Source organism: Perca fluviatilis, chromosome 3 (assembly GCF_010015445.1).
Source record: "Perca fluviatilis chromosome 3, GENO_Pfluv_1.0, whole genome shotgun sequence".
Classification (NCBI taxonomy): Eukaryota; Metazoa; Chordata; class Actinopteri; order Perciformes; family Percidae; genus Perca; species Perca fluviatilis.
In genome coordinates, this window is record NC_053114.1 from 42,920,885 (window position 1) to 42,943,148 (window position 22,264).

Consider the following 22,264-nt stretch of genomic DNA (forward strand, 5'->3'; position numbering starts at 1 on the left):
TCTCTGTGTATTGAGCATATTGATAATCTCACAGTATTTATATAGCACCTCGACCTGCTTTATAATAAAAAAAAAGACATGGTATACCACATTTTACAATATAAGACCTTTAAGTTGGATAACTTGAAAATGCAATTATAACTGCACACATTACTCTTAAATGAGTAAGAAGTGGTGGTGCAATCAGTCTTCTGCCACATTTGCTTCTCAGTTTTCCGTGTTATCATCTTTGTCTCATGTAAAGAACAACTCCTGGCCAAAGAAGTTTTAAATTTAACTCTATGTAAGTCCTGCTTTCAGTTCTTGGTTTGTCATCTTTTACTTGTTGACGTACGTGATGTTTGCAAGTTACATTGGACCCACCATCTGTCACTCCCTCTCATGGATGCTATGTGACCCTCCCCATAAACACTGTTGAGTCTGAGTGAGTGGCTTGACCTCGATATGGAGCATTGGTTTTGTAATTTTGCTGCTGATAAATTAGGTTAAGTTTGTCTCCTTCCCCCAGACATAGGCTTGTGTGTATCATCTGAAACATGCAATTTGTAATTTAAGTTATTTTTTTAAGGATGGTAGGTTGATATTTGGCTGGTTAATTTGCATGATACAGGTATGGTCCAGCTCTAGAACACATAGTTGTTGGAAGATACAGTTAAATGTTGGTGCACTGAACCGAATACAGTGGTTTCTGAAAGCAAATGGCTTTTGGCATCTCGGGAGATGCAAAGAATAAGATGAAGGGGTAGCTCTGGCTGCCACTAAGTTCCTCCTCCACTTGTGTTGTTGCTCCTTGTAGGTACGGTATGTTAAATCCAGCTCACATGATTCTTGGCTTTTTTTGTCTAGCAGTCTGTCTACAGGATTTAATCTCCTTGGTGTGAAGAGTGGCTCTAATTTGCGAGTCCTTCCTTCCCAAGGGTTGTTAGATGCAGCATTTCTTTACAAGCTTCAGTCAACACCGCTTTCTTATTGCCTGTAATTGATTTAAGGATCTCTGTTCTTTTCTTAACAGTACCAATGTAGGTTAACTTGACTGTTTACTCTGGGAACATAGCTTCATATTCCAGTAGTAGTTAACCATCAAACAGCTGATTAAGCTCTGTTTTACCTTCTGTTTTAACAAACTGTTGTTGGCTTTGATGTCTGCAAAATATGCTGATTAAATGACCCCAGAGGTGCACTTTTAAACTAGCCCTCTGCCTTCTGTTTAATCTTATATCTGCCAAGGGTGTCTGCTTTTGAACATAAACCAATTTTACAAACAAATTTAAAACCACTTACATTAACAATTAAGCCCCGGTGTTACACTTTTATACAGTGCCTGTTGAGCTATATATTTAAATGTATAGATAATTTTGAGGCAATAATGTGGAACTTTGTTACCACAACATTTTTTAATGCTTATACTGCTGTGCATTGGTTTGGTTTTGAGGAGGAGAATGAATACAAGACATTAGGGAATTCCAACTAATACAAACTGTACTTTTTTTTTTTTTTTTTACAGGAGTAATAGCTGTTTTTTAGAGTCAAATTAATTTGTGCTCTGTCTTTTAACTAATTGAAATATTGAGCATAAATTGCAGGATAAGTCAGTGACAAAAGGTATTTTTGGGTTTAATATGAGACCTTTTTGCTGCCACCTAACTACTGCAGATGTATTTGGGGGGCAACACACCACGCTGTAAGATTTAGTTTGTGGTTCTCAATGCATTGATGAATAACATTTGAAAAATTTAATTGTAAAACATACTTCTGGAAGAAGATATGTCACTTTGGATAATCCACCTCACTGTATAGAGTTTTTAGTGTTTTCAATATCTTTTGCCTTCATAATTCTCGTCCTTTTAACTCCAAACTGGCTCTTTCCTGTCCTGTCTGTGGTTGTAGATGATGTGCGAGGTGATGCCCACCATCAGTGAGGCCGAAGGGGGAGGCGGCAGTGGTCGTCGAGGCTCTGGCTCCCCATTGCAGTCGGACTCAGAAGGTCACTTTGAGTCGCTGATGGTGTCCATGCTGGAGGAGAGGGATCGTCTTCTTGAGACTCTGCGAGAGACGCAGGAGAATCTGGGCTTGACTCAGGGCAAACTGCATGAAGTCAGTCATGAAAGAGACTCACTGCAGCGACAGCTTAACACTGCATTGCCACAGGTAAGTAAGAGAGAGCTTTTTCACTTTTCAAAGAAAACCCAGCCATAGAGTTTGATGATATGATTATGTATGCAGGTAAATTATAGATTTGTTAGCTGCAGCAGCCACACCGGACTAAGGCGTCCAGTATATTCGCCACAGCCGACCTGCCAAACGCAAATGTGACGTCATGGGAGCGCTGTAACTATTTATACTCCGCGTGGTGGTCGCACCACAGAGGTGTTGCTAATGAGGAAAGGCTACCGGCTTTGCTATTTCTACGGACTAGAAGAAGAAAAAGGTAAACAATGGGAGAACAGGCAGCAGCATTGATGTCACCGCTTCGATTTGATTCAATGATCTACTTCGTTGGATCAAGCCTTTCATTCACCATAAAAGAACTCCTCTTAACCCAGTAAGTTTACAAGAGAAACTAGCAGTCACTCTGAGAGCCCTGGCATCCGGTTGTCCTCAAACTCGTCAATGCTTCCTGTTTCTGCTTTGTCGCGCACCACTGGAAAAAATAGAGTGGTGCACGACCTCTGGTTGCGCACTCAAAATCCTGGGGCGGCAGCGAGATCTACGTCATTTTGACGTCACATTTGCACGCGGCAGGTTGGCTGCGGCGAATGTAAAAAGGCCTTAAGAGAACTACAAAACTAAATTACCTGTCAAGTCTCACTGTGTAAAAGTCAAGACTCACATTGTCACATTGCAGTGTCTATGCTGGCATTTCACATCATGAACATTTGTAATGTAAAAATGTCAGTTTCACACTATCAAAGAAAAATAGTGTGCATTGTAATCTTATTTAAATGGAAAGATACCCGTGCCCTTTGGGGCACCCTTCCTGCATGGCTTCTTGCTGTGCTGCCAGCCAAAGTGTCAGTCTCACTTTTGGATGGCAGCTCTTACAGATCTTTGGCTCCCACAGTGGAGAAAGTGATACCAGAGTCTGGTATGGTTTTGGGAGTTATATGGTTGACCAACCGCAAGGTGCAATAAGGTGTGCGTGGGTTTTTGCATCAAACTTGAAACGAGTCAAGAAGACAAAAGAAACTGTGAAATTGAAGAATAATACATCTGCTATGAGAAACAATTTATATTGAGGAGCGAAAACACTTTCTTTGCAAATGGAGCTATTACTTTTTCAACTACTTTCACCCCTACCGTGCATATAATGAATATGCAATATGCCCCTCACAGTTATTAGATTGTCATAGCTGCTCCTCTATTTCTACTGTTTGTATAACATAATGTGGAGGGAATCGCGATCCTGACTTTGTCCATCTGCTTGCAGGACTCATGTTTCTACCCTCTCTGGGCTCTTATATTTAAAACAAAGGGATTATGTTTCCAGTTTTAATGATGCATAAGGGGCTGGAAATCATTTAAGCATTGGTGTAGTTTTTGTTGAATATGCACCCAGTATATAGAGTTAACATGCTGGTTATTTTCAGTGTTTGTTTGACATTTTATTACACGAGTGAAAGAAGCGTGGGGCGTGCAGACTGTGAGCGATCACAGCTCAGAATATGACAGTTGATAGGTCACAGTGCTGAAAGCAGAGAGGTCTGTAGATAGTACCGGGCCACTGCATATAGAAAGCAGGGGCAGATTACACAGTGTTCTAACTGATGGTGTCCTAACTTTCCTGAAACATCAGATAGTAAGAACTGATGTTTAACACACTTGTGGGATGCCAAAGCCTTTCTTTGCAGCTCTGTGTTTTACAGCCAGGAAAACTACATCCAAAGTCAAAACATTCAGACGCTGCGTGACTCTGATCCATTCAGTTGACACCTAATGTAGTACAGAGTAAATATATAGACATAAACATGTAAAAGTAAAGCGTAGTCATCACTAGCAGTAACATAAGCTATTGTGTTTATGGATGTTGAATTGATTGCAGCATTGGAGGCGAGCTACTATAATCACGTTTACATGCTTTGTAAAATAAAAGTCAAGCTACCAGATGTTGCATACACTGCACAGTCAAACTGTCATTGTTATTAATTATTGTTATCAATAAATTGTTTCAGTTTATTGACCTCTAAAACACATTTTATAATTCTGTCAAATTACATAAGAAATGGCAACAAAACATTTTGTCAGAGGAGCTGATCTCCAGTCAGATGGGCCAAAATTGGACTGACAGCCGACGATTTCCTTGGTGTGTAAGCACCTTAAAGCAACTGATTTTTTCTGTGTGATATCTTTGTGTGTGTCTGTACGTGTGTGTGCATGCACACTGCTGTGGTGTTGTCAGCTGATCATCTGGCTATCTGCCAAGCCACGTGGGATTTGTATCTGGAAGGCAAGAAAATCCAGCTGTTAAAAAAAAAAAAAGTATGCTGTAATCTGGTGTAAATACACTATGTAACATTCTTCTTCTTCTTCTTTAGTGCAGTTTGCTTGCAAATTTGGGTGTTGTTACTTCATTCTATGATTTGATTAAATACATTCTGACTTAACATGTCTATTATGATTACTTAAAATGAAATGATTCTTAGCAAACCCCTTACAGAATGCAGATTTAAACATTTGGTATTCATTTGAGGCTGTCATTACTGAAAGCTCTTATACAAAACGCTGCATCAAAATCTAAAATGTCTTGTGTTGAAGGTTTTGGCAGTCTATTGTTGGAGTAGCTTTACACCAGGAACACAAAGCCCGCGAAGTGCTGCGACGCGCTGGGAAGCGTAGATTCATGCCCGATCGGGGGCCTGGCTGTTCATACAAGATGCGCTTTTCTCCGCGCCAGTCACAAAGTTATCCTGCTTCTCTCCACTTTTCCTGAGTGTTTGGTTGTAGGTGTGTTACTCTGTCTGTCTTTCTCTCCGTCTGTCTGTCCGTCCGTCTCTCTCGGTGTGCCTGATCGACTGGCTCTATACACAGCTGAGAAGTCAAGACAGCCAAAATCACCATAAACGTACGTTTTTTCATTTTGAAATTTGTTTTATTTTGTAAAGTATCCGGCTGCGCTTGGGCATTCCTGTATTTGATTACCCAACTGGTTCGACACATTCGCTCGCGGAAGAAATGGAGGAATGATCGAAATGCTGCAGCTCGGAGGCCGGCGTGCACTCTCAATTTGTAGGCAACTTAATTAAATAGCGGCTATAACGGCTAAGTATTTTCAATTAAACATCTATAAACCAAAGGTGAACTTTCAAATTCAAAACAAGACCATACAGAGCAGCAATTATTTAAGATACATTCCTAGGAACTAAATTGGTGCCATTTTGAACTATTGCGTTGGAGAGAGTCTAAGGAGCCATCCACACGGAGATGCTTTTTGGTGTGAACGCCCATGTTTTGCGTCGTTTTGGCTGATCGTCCAAACGAATCCTGTAAATGCACTACCTTTTTGAAACCTGGTCCCAGGGTGAAAAAATTAGAAAACGGCGCCCTTGCGTCTTCGTTGTGAATCGATGATGTCATCGCCACACCCCTCGACCTCTAGCCTTTGACCTCTTATCCCGCGAGGACGTCTCATAACAACAATAGTGGTGGACTACATTCTTGTGTTCCTGCTGGAGAAGATATTGAGCCTATTAGGGTTACTAGGGTCTGTTTGTATACAGCACGCAAGCCTCTTCTCTCTTTTTTTTTTTTGGTGAATTTCTGTAGCAGAAACAGTGCCACCTATAGGCCTGGAATATGAAGTAGCGTGTTGAGTCATCTACAAATGGATCCGTTTGGACGCAAACATTCTTGAAACGATGCCAGGGAAGACCGGGGGGGGAAGATTGTTTTGGTACGTGTGGACGTGGCCTAGGTCTTCAGGCTAGAGTAGGTAGGTAAAGGGGAAGTGCAATTTTTCTCCCCTGTTCCCTCCCTCCTGGTGAGAGTACCCTTCCACTGGAATGCACAAACATTCCAGGGCAGCTTGCTCACACGTCAACAGCTTTTTCGAACTCCAGCGGTGCACTGTTGAGTGGTACTTATTTGTTCTTTTTGGTTTTCTTTCTTTGTTGAATTGGTGCAGGCCAAATTGGTCCGACACTCCCAGTCAAACGTCATGGCTCACTGACACCAGTTTGAATGTGTGCAGAGATAGATTTCTTTAGTAGCCCAATTTTAGAGCCCACATAGGCGGCAAAGTCAATTTCTGTGCTTCTGTGTCAGCCAAGGCTTGTAATAGTTCTGTTTTGAAGTGTGTGTGTGTGTGTGTGTGTGTGTGTGTGTGTGTGTGTGTCTGTCTGCTGGCATTGAATTTCCAGATGTTTTACTTTTATTTTTTTTACAACTGCTGTAAAGATTGTTTGAGACAGTAAAAGCGTGATGTTGCTTCATTTATATGTTTTTTTTACACACATCATCAGGCCAAACATGTAGCAAACAACTGCTGTCCTCTTCCCAACTCCTCGCTTTGTAGAAAAAGTAAATGTTAAGAAAAGTGCCATCTGAAGGAAGAAAGTGGAGGTTGGGGCCCTAAGTATTGGGGGTGTGGTTTGGCAAATATTTTGTTTGCGTGGGAAAATTCAGTCTTACTGTTATGTAATTTTAATAAAAACAAAATTATGTGTGCAACTTGGCAGTGTGTGATATTTTGCTCCTTATTTTGAAAGGGGGCAATCGACTGCAACGACCAAATTCTACATTCTGGTCAGTGGCACAATGGGATGAATTGAGCGTGCACAGTGGTAAGACAGAGAGACAAAGACTGACTTGTTCCACACAGTGACAAGAAAGTGACAAGTGTTGCCTTTTGCCCAATGTGGGCTGAATTACTAACTTAAAGGAGAGTGAAGGCCATGCTCCCATGCATGCTTTACAAACTATCCTTAAATCTAAACGGGATTTGTTTGTGAAGCAGATGCCTGCAGCAACGCATCATGTTCGAGGAACTGGTTAGATTAAGAATGTGGTCACTATGTCTAGAGCTTATTGCGGTTTCATTGCATACTGTCCCCTCTTGCTTTATCTAGGTGAGTGTACAGATTTCAATACAGTAGTTGATTCACGGCACCTTTTTAATTCCAATGTAATCACTCTCTCAGTAGCACTTCAATCACACTGTTCAACAAAAGGCATTTGCCACACAAAAATAAAGTGATTCATTTCATTTTAAAGAAAGTTATAGTTTCTGTGTGTTAACAATTCCAAGGCCAAATTAGTGATCCTTAAACTGTGCTATTAATCGGTGCGTCCCCTTTAAGTTTCATGATCCATCTGGTTATCCGTTAACCGATTCAACCTTAACCTTTTTAGTGTTCACATCACATGAGCCATTCACACTTTGTGTATTTTGCCATGAAAGAGAGTTTGTTGTCTCACTCACTCAAAATAATGACTCACTCGTCTCTCATATGATGCTGTTTTTTCACATCCTCTACATGATTGTAGGGCTGCACAATTAATCAAATTTTAATCACGATCACGATTTTGGCTTCCTACGATCAAATTTGCATATTTAAAATGTGTCATTCCCTTCATAGAACAGTTTTTGCAAAGCCAATCTAGCGCTCCATAAACCACTGTCTGATCACATGTCTCCATGAGCCAATCAGAGCTGTTCCCTGCCTGCACCGGAAAATTCCACAACAGGTAGCAGTCGGTCATCATAAGCCGGTCACGATGTTTACCAGTTTACCAGTCAACGCAACGTTTTGTCCCGGCTGTGTTGTTTTTCAGACAACAGCAGTGACCAGTGCTAGTTTGTGTCTTTTAGCTCATAGCTTTAGCAGCAGACTGTTGGACGTCCCGCTGTTGGAACCCTACAGTGAAATACAGACACACTACACTGTTTAGCAGTCAGCATTTTAGCCGTGTTTAATCCAGTTACTACTGTGGCTAACGGTAGGCTAACGTTACCTGCTGTGTAACGTGTTATTAGTGTTTACTAGCGTGACATTCAGCGATGTTTATGTTGCCTCTAACGTGGGTTTCAGAGCAGCAGAGGATCTTTAGTATCTATCTGTATCTTTCACGGCAAACCTGCACGTGTGGAAAGCGGTCGCACAACAGCTGAAATGGCATACTCCTTCACAATATCCTTCAATAAAGGAGGAATGTAGCACAATATGGATGTAAAAGCAGTTATAATTATAGAATTATATGACAATAAAATTTGTTTTGGCTAAAATCAACAAATAATCGTGATCTCAATATTGATCAAAATAATCGTGATTACCATTTTGGCCATAATCGTGCAGCCCTACATGATTGAGTCAAATATTGTTAATTTCATGTGCACAATATAACATGAACTTCGACAGGAGTGGGTATTGAGAAGCTTATCCGGATTGGAAATGGTTAAAAATGTATACAAACCAGGAATTTATTAAGAATTGTGCTTCTCGATTTCGCTAGGCGCCTGATCGCAGCCGGTGTGGCCGGACAGATTGAATAACATGGGCGCTGAAATGAAAAAAGCTCCGCTTTGCGGTGCTTCAGCGTGCGGTGTGTTTCGGGCGTAAGATGTAGGCTCAACTAGCGCCCGCGAGCACCGTATATGGTTACAGGAGCTAGCGAGATAATGAAGAGAGGGAGCGCCGTTACAACAAAGCAGTGAAGTAAAAACCTCAGAGAAATAAAAGTTTTCTCCGTTTCATCTCTTTCCTCATTCATATTTTAAGATGGAAGTTAGAACGGAAGTACGGAGAGTCGTTGCTATGGAGATGATACACCGCCTCGTCTGGTCCCATTGGTGTAAACTGGCAGGTTTCAGAACATTGCAGACCGGAGCATTGCAAGTAATTTCATCTCATCTCGTTGCCAATTTTTGGTCTGAATTGGCTATGGACATAGACGGTCATGGTGAAACTACCGCAACGTTAGGGTATTCGCACGTGTTCCTAAATACATTTTACAGTTCACACTCTATTTTTTTTAGTTGCAAATGTGATTGAAATGCTCGCACTGTTGAGCCCTGTCAAGGTATCTCAGGATCCAATCACATAGTGATATAAAAAATCTTGATGAGCCCTAATAATGATCTAGTCTTTTTACTGAAGGGAGGAAAATATAGTGCAAACTGGTATCCGGTCAGCTACAGTAGATTGACTTTTTTTCCTCTGTCTGTGTGTGTTTGGGCAGCAGTCTAAGCAGCTCTGAATAGGAGCCATTGTAGTGTCTAATTAGTTTTTGACGGTGAGTCCTCTAGGAGAACAGATGCCCTCTGCACAGTGTCAGATTTCAGCACACGCTGCTGTAAGCTTTTAAGTATGGCTAAAGTCATTATGTAGGAGCTAGGCCTATTGGTTCCGATCTCACTTCCAAATACAGCACAGTCTGATGATGGTGTGATGTTAGGAAGAAATAGAGCTAGTTACCATGCTCTGGTATGTTTCCAAATTTTAAGAATCCATGAAATGTACCTGTACTTTCAGTAAAGATTTCAAAACAAAATGTTGAATAAATTAGTGTTATGAAGGTTCGAAAAATAAAAAAAATAAACTTCTCCAGCAGCAGCCTTTAGGGATGGTAGACAAAATGCCCACAAAATAGGATATAGCTTCATCCAGTATGCTGTCATTTGGGATTTGTTTTACATTCTTGTTCTTATTATTGACATACAGAGAGGAGCCTTGGTGTTTCCTGATGTCTTTTCCTCTTGCAGTGAAGTCCTTTCCTTTCCTTGGGCCTGTTCAGACCAGGAAACACAGGGTTGTGCTGCGGTGGTAGTGTCACTGAAATGGCCCATTTCTGTGACGCCCTGTTTTAAACTACAACTCAGAGTTGTTTGAATGACAGAAATCTGCTCAGATGAGATCTAAATAAGTGCAATATGACATGTAGCTATAGTACTACAGAACAGCGTGTTAAGGATCCCCAAATCGCAGATTAATATACTTCAAAAAACTAACGATCTAACCAACAAAATAAACAAGAATTAACTTTAGATAGCCTTAGTCTTATTTAACAAGAGTTAGGAGGGAACCGTGTTGAGATTAATAACCTGTAACTTTCTGTTTAGATCATAGTATAGTATTCCAGGTATTTTATCTGCTGAACCGTTAACATTTGGCAAAAAAACAAAACTTATTTAATTGACAAAGCACATCATGGCTACACTTTTTTTTTTTTTGTCATTTCTTTAAAATTCAATGAGCAATTTGTTGTATTTTAGCAAAATACTGAAAGCAGCAGAAATGCAGAACTGAGTAGGCTACATTTTAATATTATTTATCACAAGTTATATCATTATTGCGATATTCAACGTTAGGGCATATTACATATTTTCCTCATATCGTGCAGCTTTAATAACTACCCTGAAATTGTGTCAGAGGCCGCATAGTGTCGTAATATTTTCATCTGTATCATCTTTTAGTTTAATTTAATATGTGAATAGTTACATCTTTCTAAATTATCTGATAATGTTATATAGTCATTGTTTTCACCTTCGTTTGACTAGTTTATAACTGAATCTATTATTACTAAACCCAGCCATTACACGCCTCCCTGTCACATCCCGCGCCACATACACCGCAAGTAAATTCTCAACCTGTGGGAAACACTGGTGCTTGTGTTTGGTGTTTTAAAACTTTCTTGTGGCAGCGATGGAGGCAGTAATGTTTCCTGTTTCCTGTACGGGACTCTCACACTGCCTCAAAACGGACTGACAAATCTGATCGCCGGTTACATGACTGGCCACCGTAGCGTGACGTTGGGTTGCATTTCTCCAAAAGTTAAGTCGTCTCAACTTTTCGCCGCAGCTGGGGTTTTTCGGCTCCCCCTTGCAGCCCCCTAAACGCACGACCCCCATTTGGGCACATCTGCGTTTTCAAAGCACTGTTTGATGGCCGACGCAGGCAGTGTTTTAAAGGTCCCATGGCATGACAATTTCACTTAATGAGGTTTTTTAACATTAATATGCGTTCCCCCAGCCTGCCTATGGTCCCCCAGTGCCTAGAAATGGTGATAGGTGTAAACCGAGCCCTGGGTATCCTGCTCTGCCTTTGAGAAAATGAAAGCTCAGATGGGCCAATCTGGAATCTTCTCCTTATGAGGTCATAAGGAGCAAGGTTACCTCCCCTTTCTCTGCTTTGCCCACCCAGAGAATTTGGCCCACCTATGAGAGAGAGAGAGAGACGTCATGGCTTCAAATGAGCAAAGTGGCAGTTGGTTAAGGCCACAGAACAGACGCCTATTTTTCATGCGAGACGCGAGCGTGTTGGAAGTGTTTCCAGGCAAAATAGAATAGGAAAATATGTTTATGTCATTTAGACACGAATGCATGTTAATAAATGACATGTTGATGTTTAAAAGCCTCTAGGTTTTGATATAAATGCAGATTTAGGAATGTAATAAAAAATATATATTTTCTAATATTGCACCTGTCAATACAGAATGAAATATTCTGGAGCCTATTTTGCCGTCAATACTGCCGACGTTGTCTTTGCTGTAATCAAATCGGTATATATTTATGTTTAACATGGTATTTCATTTTATCAGTGGGAAACATACATGTGTCCAGACAAGGCTAGTAGCAGCAGCGCCGCGTCACACACCTTTCTGGTGTGTAAAGACATAGAAAAATCCACGCTGCTGATACGCAACAGAAACGCCACGCTCACGCCACGCCGGCAGTGGGTAAGGAAAGCTCATTGTAGGACTGGCTCTAGTGGCTGTAATTCTGCACCAAGGCTGAATTTTGGGAAAGAGACTTCAGATACAGTATTAGGGGACCACTAAGGTCTATATAAAAGAGACTTCAGATACAGTATTAGGGGACCACTAAGGTCTTTATAAAAGCATCCAAAGAGCACCGTGTCATGGGACCTTTAACTGATCCGCCTACAAAGGCATTGTCGAAATGTCAGAAAATATAAGATCTCTTTTGTGTCCTTAAAAAATGTGATGAAAATCTGTTAAAAATGAGCAGCCCCTGTCCCTATGGTTTATGTTATAATGTATGCAATCTACATTCAGAAGAGGGAAACGTTACTCATTCATGCCATTCCAGTGCTCATATTTGTTTCCGCCCGCTCCCATTCAGGCACATTTCTTAATTATATTCTAATACAGAAATTACTCTTTGTCTTAGTGCCACCAAGGTGCTGGGATAGTCTTCTCCGGGGGGTAGAATGCCAAAAACGACAATACACTCATCCCTGAAAAGCTTTTGTGTGTTCCTCTGTGTTTTGGTACGCGGTTCCTTTAATAGGTTGGCACACATATTTGTGTGTACCCCCCCTTAATCCCCTCCCCTGTTCTGAGGCTTACAGAGCAGCTCAGTGCACTTCTAACCAGCATGTACGCTCACTGAGCCATACACCAGTTTACCCTGCTGGAGGGAGAAATGGGATCAGGCTTTAATGCCCATGGCTGCATTCGCATGTATACAAGCTTATGACTCTACTGTATTCAACCTGCATATTTACATTCTATGTATATGGGGAAATAAACACTCAGATTTGAAGCTTGATGCCTACACTCTTCGCAACTACCTAAAACATGACTGACGATAATAATATAAGAGTAGAGTTAATTGTATTAAGCTGTTGAATTGCTTCGTACTTGTCACCTGTTGTATGATGTAGGCCTGCAACTATTTTAATTGTCGATTAATCTGTTGATTATTTTTTCGATTAGATGTTTAGTCTATAAAATGTCAGAAGATGGGGGAAAAATGTGGATCAGTGTTTGCCAAAGCCCAAGATGACGTCCTCAAATGTCTTGTTTTGTCCACAACTCAAAGATATTCAGGTTACTGTCACAGAGGAGAGAAGACACTAGAACAATATCTAAGAAGCTGGAATCAGAGACTACTTTTTCATAAGAAATTACTCAAACCTACTAATCCATTATAAAATAGTTTGCGAATATTTGAGTAGGTGACAACCTATCGATTCATCTTTGCAGCTCTAATATTTTGTATGTATCATCCCATAAATGAAAGTGTCCGCTTCTAAAAAGATGTCTGTCTCTAATATTGTCGTACTTTTGTTTTGCATGCGCCCAGTTTTGTGAAGCGGGTTGGCACATACCAACCCACAAATAACCACAGATAACATGCAAGCTAATCAGTCCACTCACTGATTAACTTCCATTTTATCTGTGATTATATGTGGGTTGGTTTTGATGGTCCAGTCTGGGTCGAAATTCCTAATAATTTATTTTACATGATGTACCACACTGTATGTACTTCCTTTTGTGAAGTTATGACAAATGTATAGTACAATGAATAACATCGTTTAGAACACTAAATAAAAGTCTCCAACACAGGTAGATATCTTTGATTGTTAACTTTTAATAACTAATTTCTCTGACCAAAATACTGGATTTAATAGCCAGTGAGCATCTTATGGGTGCTTCTTTATGATTTGATTTTTTTTCCATACTGAAATCATTAAGCCGCACATCAACAATACAAATCCACAAGCAAGTACCAAACGCTGCCCATTTGTTTTTACTCATTATGATATTTTGTGTAAATAATGAGTAAATGAACATTAGGGGGAAAGAAGAGGGTCATAAACGGCATTTAGAGGCATTCAGAAATCTTAAGGTTGCTGTACAACTCAACATCAGCGTCTGCTCTGGAATGTAGGAAGTAAGCCACTCTGTAATTACCCATGGGCCTGCCTCTTATGGTTTCTCATTGGCTAGCAGAGAGTGGAGACCTTGGTCGTAGCCAATAGCAAACTCCCACTTACTCCTTTTAGTGAGGCAGCATCTGTGCCAGTCGCTGGAAAAGCTCCGAGGCTGGAGTGAAGGGAAGAGAGAATAGTTGTGGTAGTGACTGAAAAGAACGATCAGTTCCAGTGACCCCCCTCCCCCTCCAACCGCCCCAGCCCCTACACACACACACACGCACACATATATATACACACACACACACACACACACACACACACACACACACACACACACACACACACACACACACACAGCAAGAAGGCCTCGCCACTCAGGGTGCCTGTGCTAGTTTTTGCAGGGCAAAAAATCAGGATGGCACATTCTTTAGGTCCAACCATGCATGTAATCCCTAAAAGCAAGTGTGCGTGTGTGAGTGCACAGCTGCATTTGTTGGAAATTAATCGGAGAAAGATTTAAGGTATATTGGAACAAGTCTGCTCAGAGAGTAGCACTATATTATATTTTCATTTTCTCATGCAGTTTGAGGTGTTTATCTCTCTAAAGGTGTTTCACCATCTTACTGTTCTCTTCTGCCATTTTAACATCAGACCATGTCTCTGCATGATTCTGGCTCTCTGATATATGGATATGGTTGTCAACATGTCAAAGTCTGTGTTAGGTCACTGTCACGGTCTGTATTATTACCTCTTAGAAAGTAAGAGAGAATCTCTAATCGAATACCGCTGCCGATAGTAAAGTGCAAAAGGATTTAAGGTACTTTCCGACAGCAAGCAGTTGTCATCTTGCCTCCATTGTTTCCGATGTAAAAGTTACCAAAGCCCTGTCGGTGGACAACATGGCTAGGAGAGAGAGGAATGTCAACTGTCATTTGCCAAGGCTTGCTGTGTGATCATGGCATCCGCAGAAACCACATAGAGAAAAAAGATGCAGGAGCTAATTTAACTAGTGTTTACAGTGGCAGTGAACAAATATGTCAGTGAAGAAAAACGGTCTTGCAGCAACATTAGCTTAAAAGTCCAATGTCAATGATATGACTTACTAAACTTGCTATATTTAGTATGTCATAATGCAAAAAATGTCCTCTATTTTAAGCCCCAACTTGCTTTATTTTAGAATGAGATTAGAGTAGGTGTGTGGTGTGTGATAGAGGTTGTTACCGGGATCAGATAAAGCTGGTAGCTGTAGCAGCAGATTGGTCGTGCTGCTGGCCGTTTAAAAAAAGACAGACACAGCTGACGGTACCTTTTCTTTTTTATTTATTTCTTTTCAATCCTTTTTCGATACAGGTGATGGCACAACCAGTAAAGTGTTAGGGGTATCAGCAGTCTAAAAGCTCTGACACACCAACTTGACGGCCGACCTTCGGCAGAAAAGCCAGTCGGACTGCCTCCCTCCCTGAGGTGGTCAAAAAAGTGCCTCGGAACATACCGAAGCGACGCCGACTTGAGAGTACGTTCTGCGAGTGCGCGAGAAGTAATACGTCTCCATAACAGCAGGTGGCGCTAATCTGTGTTGTTGCCCAAAAAATGAAAACCAGCAGCTGATTGGACGAACGCGTCACGTGAGTCTGGCGACCATAATGGCGGCTCTTTCGGAATACAATCTCCTATTTTACGAAAATAGTTCACCGAAACGTGATTCTGAAAACATTTTAAGTGAGAAACAGGCCGTGCAGTTGCTGAATCTGTCTTCATTTCAGATCGACAAAGGTCAGTTTATAAGATTTTCGTCAGATTTTGAGAGGCGTACGTCAGGCTCATCCCGCTCGTCATTTCCGGGTTAGCGCTTCACCAATCAATTGGTCATTGAGTCTGATTGCCTGCCTTCCGATTCGGCCCAAATGAAGGCTGAACAGACTCGAGTCACTGACCTCGCCAGACTGTCAAACGGCAGATAATCGGGTTGGTGTGTCAGCGCCTTAAGAATTTGCATCTGCTTCTAGAAACAGATGTTAGATTGCTGCCGTGGATTGATGTTATACTCTATCAAAGGTTTAAACTGTAAATATGCAAGCTCCCTGTGTCCACAATAACAACAGTTTTTTAATTTCTGTAGCGGTAACATGTTAATGTATTTGTACATTTCTATTGTAGGAGTTTGCTGCACTAACAAAGGAGGTGAACGTGTGCCGGGAGCACCTTCTGGAGAAGGAGGAGGAGATTGCAGAGCTCAAGGCGGAGAGAAACAACACACGGGTTAGTATAATGTGCTGTGCTGTTATACGCACACAAACCCACACACACACTGTTCTTAATCTTTTAGCACAAACTGCAACACACAAGTGTTACACATTCCAACAGGCCACAATCTTCACTATCCACCATTGATGAGGAACGTTTGGCGGAGCTGCGTACTCCAGTCAAATCCCTGCATGTTTCTGTTTTGGGTATAGGCGGTTGTCATAACACTGGTTGACAAATCAGTTTCTATCTTATAATCTAAACCATTGTCACAAGTTGCTCAATCATCGAAATATTTCAACCACTGACAATAAATTTCATCACAGACAGCTGTTAACTATACCTCAGCGAGTGCATTATTAGTCACTAATGTCTCTGACTGGGACCTGTTTACTCTTGCATACTCCTCATATTGAAGAAGTTCTTGCTTTTAATATCCGAAACCTTACAGCATTGGGCAGCGAGAAGCGCCAGTCTGTCATGCAAGATCAGTCATTTGGAAATATTATTCAAAGTTGGACAAATATAGAAGTAGACACAAGAAAAGGTGGAGAAAACCTGCACATAACCTAAGTTAAAAAATTTGAAAAACGAACCATTGAATGGCAGCCTACCTACAGGGTTCATACGTTTTGAAAAAAACTGGAAAAGTTATGGGATTTGAAAAATGCAAATTCCAGGCCTGGAAAGGTTTTGGAAATATAAAAAGACCCAGAAAGTTTTGGAAAAGTCTTGGAATTTTTTTTTAGCACAGCATAATAACATGTCATTAATAAAATGTATTTTCATGTCGTCTTAACCTCAGCGTTGTGTTCGGGGAGCGATATTACGAGTCCCACTATGAACCACATAAATTATCATTAATTTTATAGTTAAACCTCTGAGGGTAAACTTTATCACAGATTTGTATTCTTATTGTATAATGTCGACTGACATTTTCAGGAAGATGTAGTCATGGAAATTTGCCGAAAAGTACTGGTTAAAATGCGTATTAACCCTGTACCTAAACAGATACTTCAGGCTTATTAATGCAAAAACAACAGATAAACAATAATTGTAGTGATTTATTGTGGTAGGACAAGTTTGATGATTCTTTTCTTTGCAACAAAGTTGATGCTCTATGCTTGTCCACATGAGCAATGAGTTTTGGCCGGATGGGTTTCTAACACGGTCTCTCGTATCTCCAGCTCCTGTTGGAGCACTTGGAGTGCCTGGTGTCTCGCCATGAGCGTAGTCTGAGGATGACGGTGGTAAAGAGACAGGCTCAGTCTCCCGCGGGAGTCTCGAGTGAAGTGGAGGTCCTCAAAGCCCTTAAGTCACTTTTTGAACACCACAAAGCCCTCGATGAGAAGGTACGTCTGTGTGTCTGAGTGTTTGAAAGTGTGTGTACATGTTTACAGATTATTGACATTGCAAAGGCAAAGAAAATGGCATAGACAAAGCAATGAAGATTTGGAAAGGTTTGCAGTTTTGTTTATTTTGGTGTCACGTTTTGCAGGTGAGGGAGCGACTACGCGTTGCCTTGGAAAGATGCAGCGCATTGGAGGAACAGCTCACCCTCTCGCACAAAGAAGTAAGCCAAAATGACTTATAATGAAAAGTATTTACTGATCAAAAATTCACTTAACTTCAACCCAATACCAATACAACCTTTTTTAAGTTAGGGTCAAAATATCGACGATATACTGCATTCACATGATGCAGGAATATTTGCTGGAACAACTTGACGGCCTAAAGTAGTCAATTCAAAACGCTTACCATGCTTTTATTGTTTTTATTCTCAGCTTTGCTCCCGGTGAGTGATACATTTAGGCTTACATTTAACACCACATTAAACATTGCCCATCAGCAACAACAACAAAAATACAACAAACAGAGCAGTGACCATAATTGATTGCAAACATGATGTAGGAATTAATGACATGCTCCTTTTTAGTTTTTTTCCTGCACTGACGCAAACTGAATGGTGAGATGTTTTGACATGCAGCTTTGACAGGTCAATGTTTATTTTATTTTTTATCTCCTACTAGAGGGAGAGACCTGCACACCAGGAGATGCTGACAAAACAAACTTAACGCTTTGTACATTTGAACTGCTTAAAGACATCTCTCCTGCAAATAATTCCTATTCACACATTGAGTATTCACACTGGATCTAAGAAAAAAAAAGATTGGCAGCTCTTACGTACACACATGGGCACATGAATGCAAAGAGGTCTTTAGTCCACTGTGTATTGAATGGGATTAAGATTGACAAAAGGCCCAGAGGATCTTGTGGAAGTGTCCTAGATTTCCTCTCTGCTTCGTGCTACATTCATCTTTTGTTCCTGGGAATCAGCCTGAGACCACACACACACCAACACACATAAAATCAACCACTTGCCACTCTGCTTTTATTAGTAACCTTACTTCCTAGGGCAAGGCAGCCTTTTGCTGTTCTGTTTTCCTACTGTTTGGCCATTTGGCATAGAATGTATCAACCTCTGCAGCATATTCATGGGAGTTTGCGATGAAAATAGTTGTGGTTTGAACTTAAGGCTCTTGGCCTTTTTGTAGCTGCTAGCTACGTTTCTATGTGTCTCTGTCCTATGCACACACATGCACAAATGCACACACACAGAAAACTTGCTTTCGTGGAAATAAAAAAATGATCAAATGAAGCAAACTCCTTTTAGTGCTCTTGGTGAAGTGGTTAACCAGATAATTGTTTAAATGGTTATCACCAGCAAATGAATGACTTGAAAAGGTGTTAACAAACTGGTGTTTTCTCTAGTTGGCTTACCTCAGGGAGCAGAGCAGCCAGAAGAGAGGGATGGCAGACGGAACCAGCGAGGTCAACCACAACTCTGAAAACACACCAAGCACTAATGGCAAGGTGAGGTTACTAAACTGCATATGTGAAAGCCAAGTGAGAGAAGAGGCTACATCATTGCTTGTGTGTGACAAGTGTCTAGCATCTTAAGGAAAATTAAATCTTAAAATGATCTAAGGATGTATACTGTATTGTTAAATTGTAATATGATGTAATCTTAATATAGTAGTTTGAACATTCTTCAGTACAGGAGTGAGGTATCTCATGAAAGTATTTCCTTTTTTCTTCCCTTCTATTTATTAAAAACAAATGTGGTCCTGGCTTTGCAATGAATAGCTGTGCTATGCTGTATCGTCTACACACACATGCACAGACAAGATGTATATACTGGAAGAGGTGGGAGGCTGGAAACAGTCCAGGTTACTGCTGAGGGATTGTTCTGCAGTATGTCTCAGCCTAAAATGATAAAACTTTGACATCAGTTAATCAGTGCTTGAGGAGCAGCAGGTATAGAGTGAGCGATGTTAAATTCATCTCATGTCTCATCATGATCATTATGTGCACTATATGCTTGATCCAATTTTAAAATGACAACATAGCTAACAGGTTAACTGTAATAAATCTAGATATTTTGTCTTCTAAACTCTGAGTCAAATCGTTTGATGTTTGGATATGCCTTGATTACAGTACACGCATAAACGGAACAAAATCAGGAATATCATATTGATCAGTCTCTATTATTAAGCGAAGTGAGGCCTACATGTGTGTTTTGTACATCTTGTGTGCACTGGCTACAACAGTTGTGTTAATTCACCCACAGCGGTCATCGGACGGTTCGCTGAGTCAGGAGGAGGAGTTAGTTCATGGGTTTGGGAAGGTCAGTGAGCTCAAGGATGTGGTGGACCGTCAGTCAGCTGATCTGGGCCAGATGAAGGAGCGCATGGCTGCTATGGTTTCACGCATCAGCGAGCTGGAGGAGGACCTGGACACGGCCCGGAAGGACCTCATCAAGTCCGAAGACATGAACACGCGGCTACAGAGAGACCTGAGAGAGGTAAGGAGGCTGATATGTAAACCAAAGATGTCTTGAAGTGTGACCAATACATTCCTTTTAAATGTATTTCTTTTTTTCCTTTGCATTGACAGCGGAACATTTAAGTCAGATGATCTTAATCCGTTTGTGTTTTTGAACTACAAACTTGAGCTAATTGTGGCCTTATGTACCACAAATAAGGAAGAGGATTAAGCAAAAAAAGCACAACTAAAAACCAGTAACTATACAGTGTGTAGTTTTTTTTATGTACGTGTTTCACACATAATGTGGTTTATCGTTTTACATTCTTGTTAAGCTAATAATACTAATATGCATACAGTGTGTATGGTGGTATAAATCGCAAGCTTATCACGATACTAGGGGTATAAGAAAATACACTTGAGTATCGCAATATTTTATTTTGCAATACTGTATTGATTTTCAAAAAAAGGCAATATCGTGATACGTATCGTATCGCCAAATTCTTGCCAATACACAGCCCTACACGATACCTTTATATCGATTCTTTGGACAATACAGTATTTTCAGATATCTTAAAGTGTGCCACAATACGAATTTGATTCAATTCAGGGCCCTGCGATCAATATGAGAGGATATCATAAGCCCATTTAACACAATCAGTTACAGTTATATCAACTGACAAAAAGAAACTAATATATGATTTAACTTAAATTGACATTTTATTACTGAGCTCTTCCAGATAAACAAAATAATAAAAAAAATGAAAAAATAAAAACAACAAACTATTCTTTTTAATAATAAGAATAAATACAAGGTCAGAATTTCAAAATAAAGGTGCGTCTTAAAGATATGTTTCGATATTTTCACTTTGCGTTGATGATATTGGATCGTTGATTATTGAATCGATATATCGATCCAGATTGATGTATCGTTACTCCCCTAATGATGTATACCTACACTGCAGCACATGCAACAGTGTCCCCAATATCATATATATTTTTGAGTGAAATTCTCTTCTGCTAAATTGTGCTCCCTAATTTTCCAGTGGGCTGTTTTCTGTAGCAAGGATTAGAAACCTCTTCTGAGTGTAATTATCATGAGCACCTCCCTTCCATCTGAAGATGCAAAGGTTGGAGGACAGCAGGTCAGCGTCAATATCACAAACACTGAAGGCACTAATGCAAATGTTTGTGTCTATGTATAGTCAATGGCTCAGAAGGAAGACATGGAGGAAAGGATCACCACCCTGGAGAAGCGCTACCTGGCAGCTCAGCGGGAAGCTACCTCCGTCCACGACCTCAACGACAAGTTGGAGAACGAAGTGGCCAACAAGGACTCCCTCTTCAGACAGGTACGCTTCGTGCTCTTTGCCTAAAACTTCACAGATTAGGAGTTACGGAAGAAGCAGAGTATGAGGGTGTGCTACGCTAGCAGCTAGGCGAGCATTATAACGTGTGTTCCAAAGTGACCCACATTTGTCTCTGAAGTAAATGCTGGACTACAATAGAGCTGTTTGGAGCAGTTGGTGAACAGTGTTTTCTGTTGGAGATGGTTAGTCCCTTTGGGGGGGACTTTGTGCTTTTTCACTTTGTAAACCTATAATGTGCACAAAAAAGATATACAACACAATAAAGGAAAGGGGAAAAAGCCAAAAAGCATAATATGAGCACTTTAAGATTGGTTATCTCATCACACCCCTAGCATCTACACACATTCGTATATATGTTATAATCGGACTTAGAGTTGATGAGGTATGTGTTGATTTTGGTGTTTGAGTCTGAGTTTTTTGCCAGCAGGAATGGCCTGCAGTTTTCCTTGGCAGTTTTCAAAACCCTGCTAATAAGTTCAAGCTGTATTCACACAGTGACCATCGCAGCAGGCACTGAATGGGAAGCCTCAAAGACACTGGGTTGTATCTTTACATGTACTCACTGAGATGGAGATGTCTCTCTCCTTTTTTCTTATGGGTTTTGTGTCATTATAAATGTTCTCTTACTCACCGTCTGCCCACCCCACCCATACCCAATCCCTTCTCCCTTTGTCTCCCTACCCCTCTTTCCCCGACCTACAGTCTAATTTCTTGCCATTCTTTTCACCTTGTGGAGCTGAAAGCAAACCGCGAGGCCAGGATGGAGCCTAGAGTCTTCAAAATGCTTGCCAATAACTGTTTGCTTTTTGTTTGTTTGTTGTAGACTGAGGACAGAAACCGGCAACTCCAAGAGAAGCTGGAGCTGGCTGAGCAGAAGCTGCAGCAGACCATCCGCAAGGCAGAGACTCTGCCTGAGGTGGAAGCAGAGCTAGCTCAGAGGGTAGCTGCCCTCACAAAGGTACCAGCACCTGTCCACTCTGTACCTCTCAACCCACATTTTATTCAGATTTATTAAATACTTAAGAACTAGGGCTGTTAATGATTTACTGTTTAACCAAAAAAAAAATGTTGAAGATTAATACAATCAGTTAAACAGTTAAAAACAATATTATTATAATTGTTTTAAAGGTAATTCAAATGTTTGTTGCATGGTAAAAGGCAAGGTAGCTTTATTTCTATAGCACAGCAACAAGACAATTCAAAGTGCTTTAT

At 40.7% G+C, this 22,264-nt stretch overlaps 1 protein-coding gene across 22 annotated transcripts in view; it reads left to right on the forward strand.

Moving 5' to 3' along the window:
• The window catches only part of ppfia1 (PTPRF interacting protein alpha 1), a 55,394-nt gene that overhangs the window by 4,819 nt on the left and 28,311 nt on the right, over window positions 1-22,264 (forward strand). For all 22 annotated transcript variants that reach the window (XM_039795803.1, XM_039795802.1, XM_039795804.1 and 19 more), the window contains 8 exons: window positions 1,888-2,148; window positions 15,771-15,872; window positions 17,045-17,209; window positions 17,356-17,430; window positions 18,630-18,731; window positions 19,489-19,722; window positions 20,888-21,034; window positions 21,876-22,010. In XM_039795803.1, coding sequence (XP_039651737.1) covers window positions 1,888-2,148; window positions 15,771-15,872; window positions 17,045-17,209; window positions 17,356-17,430; window positions 18,630-18,731; window positions 19,489-19,722; window positions 20,888-21,034; window positions 21,876-22,010 — 1,221 coding nt within the window. Of the gene's footprint in view, window positions 1-1,887; window positions 2,149-15,770; window positions 15,873-17,044; window positions 17,210-17,355; window positions 17,431-18,629; window positions 18,732-19,488; window positions 19,723-20,887; window positions 21,035-21,875; window positions 22,011-22,264 lie in introns of those variants that run through there.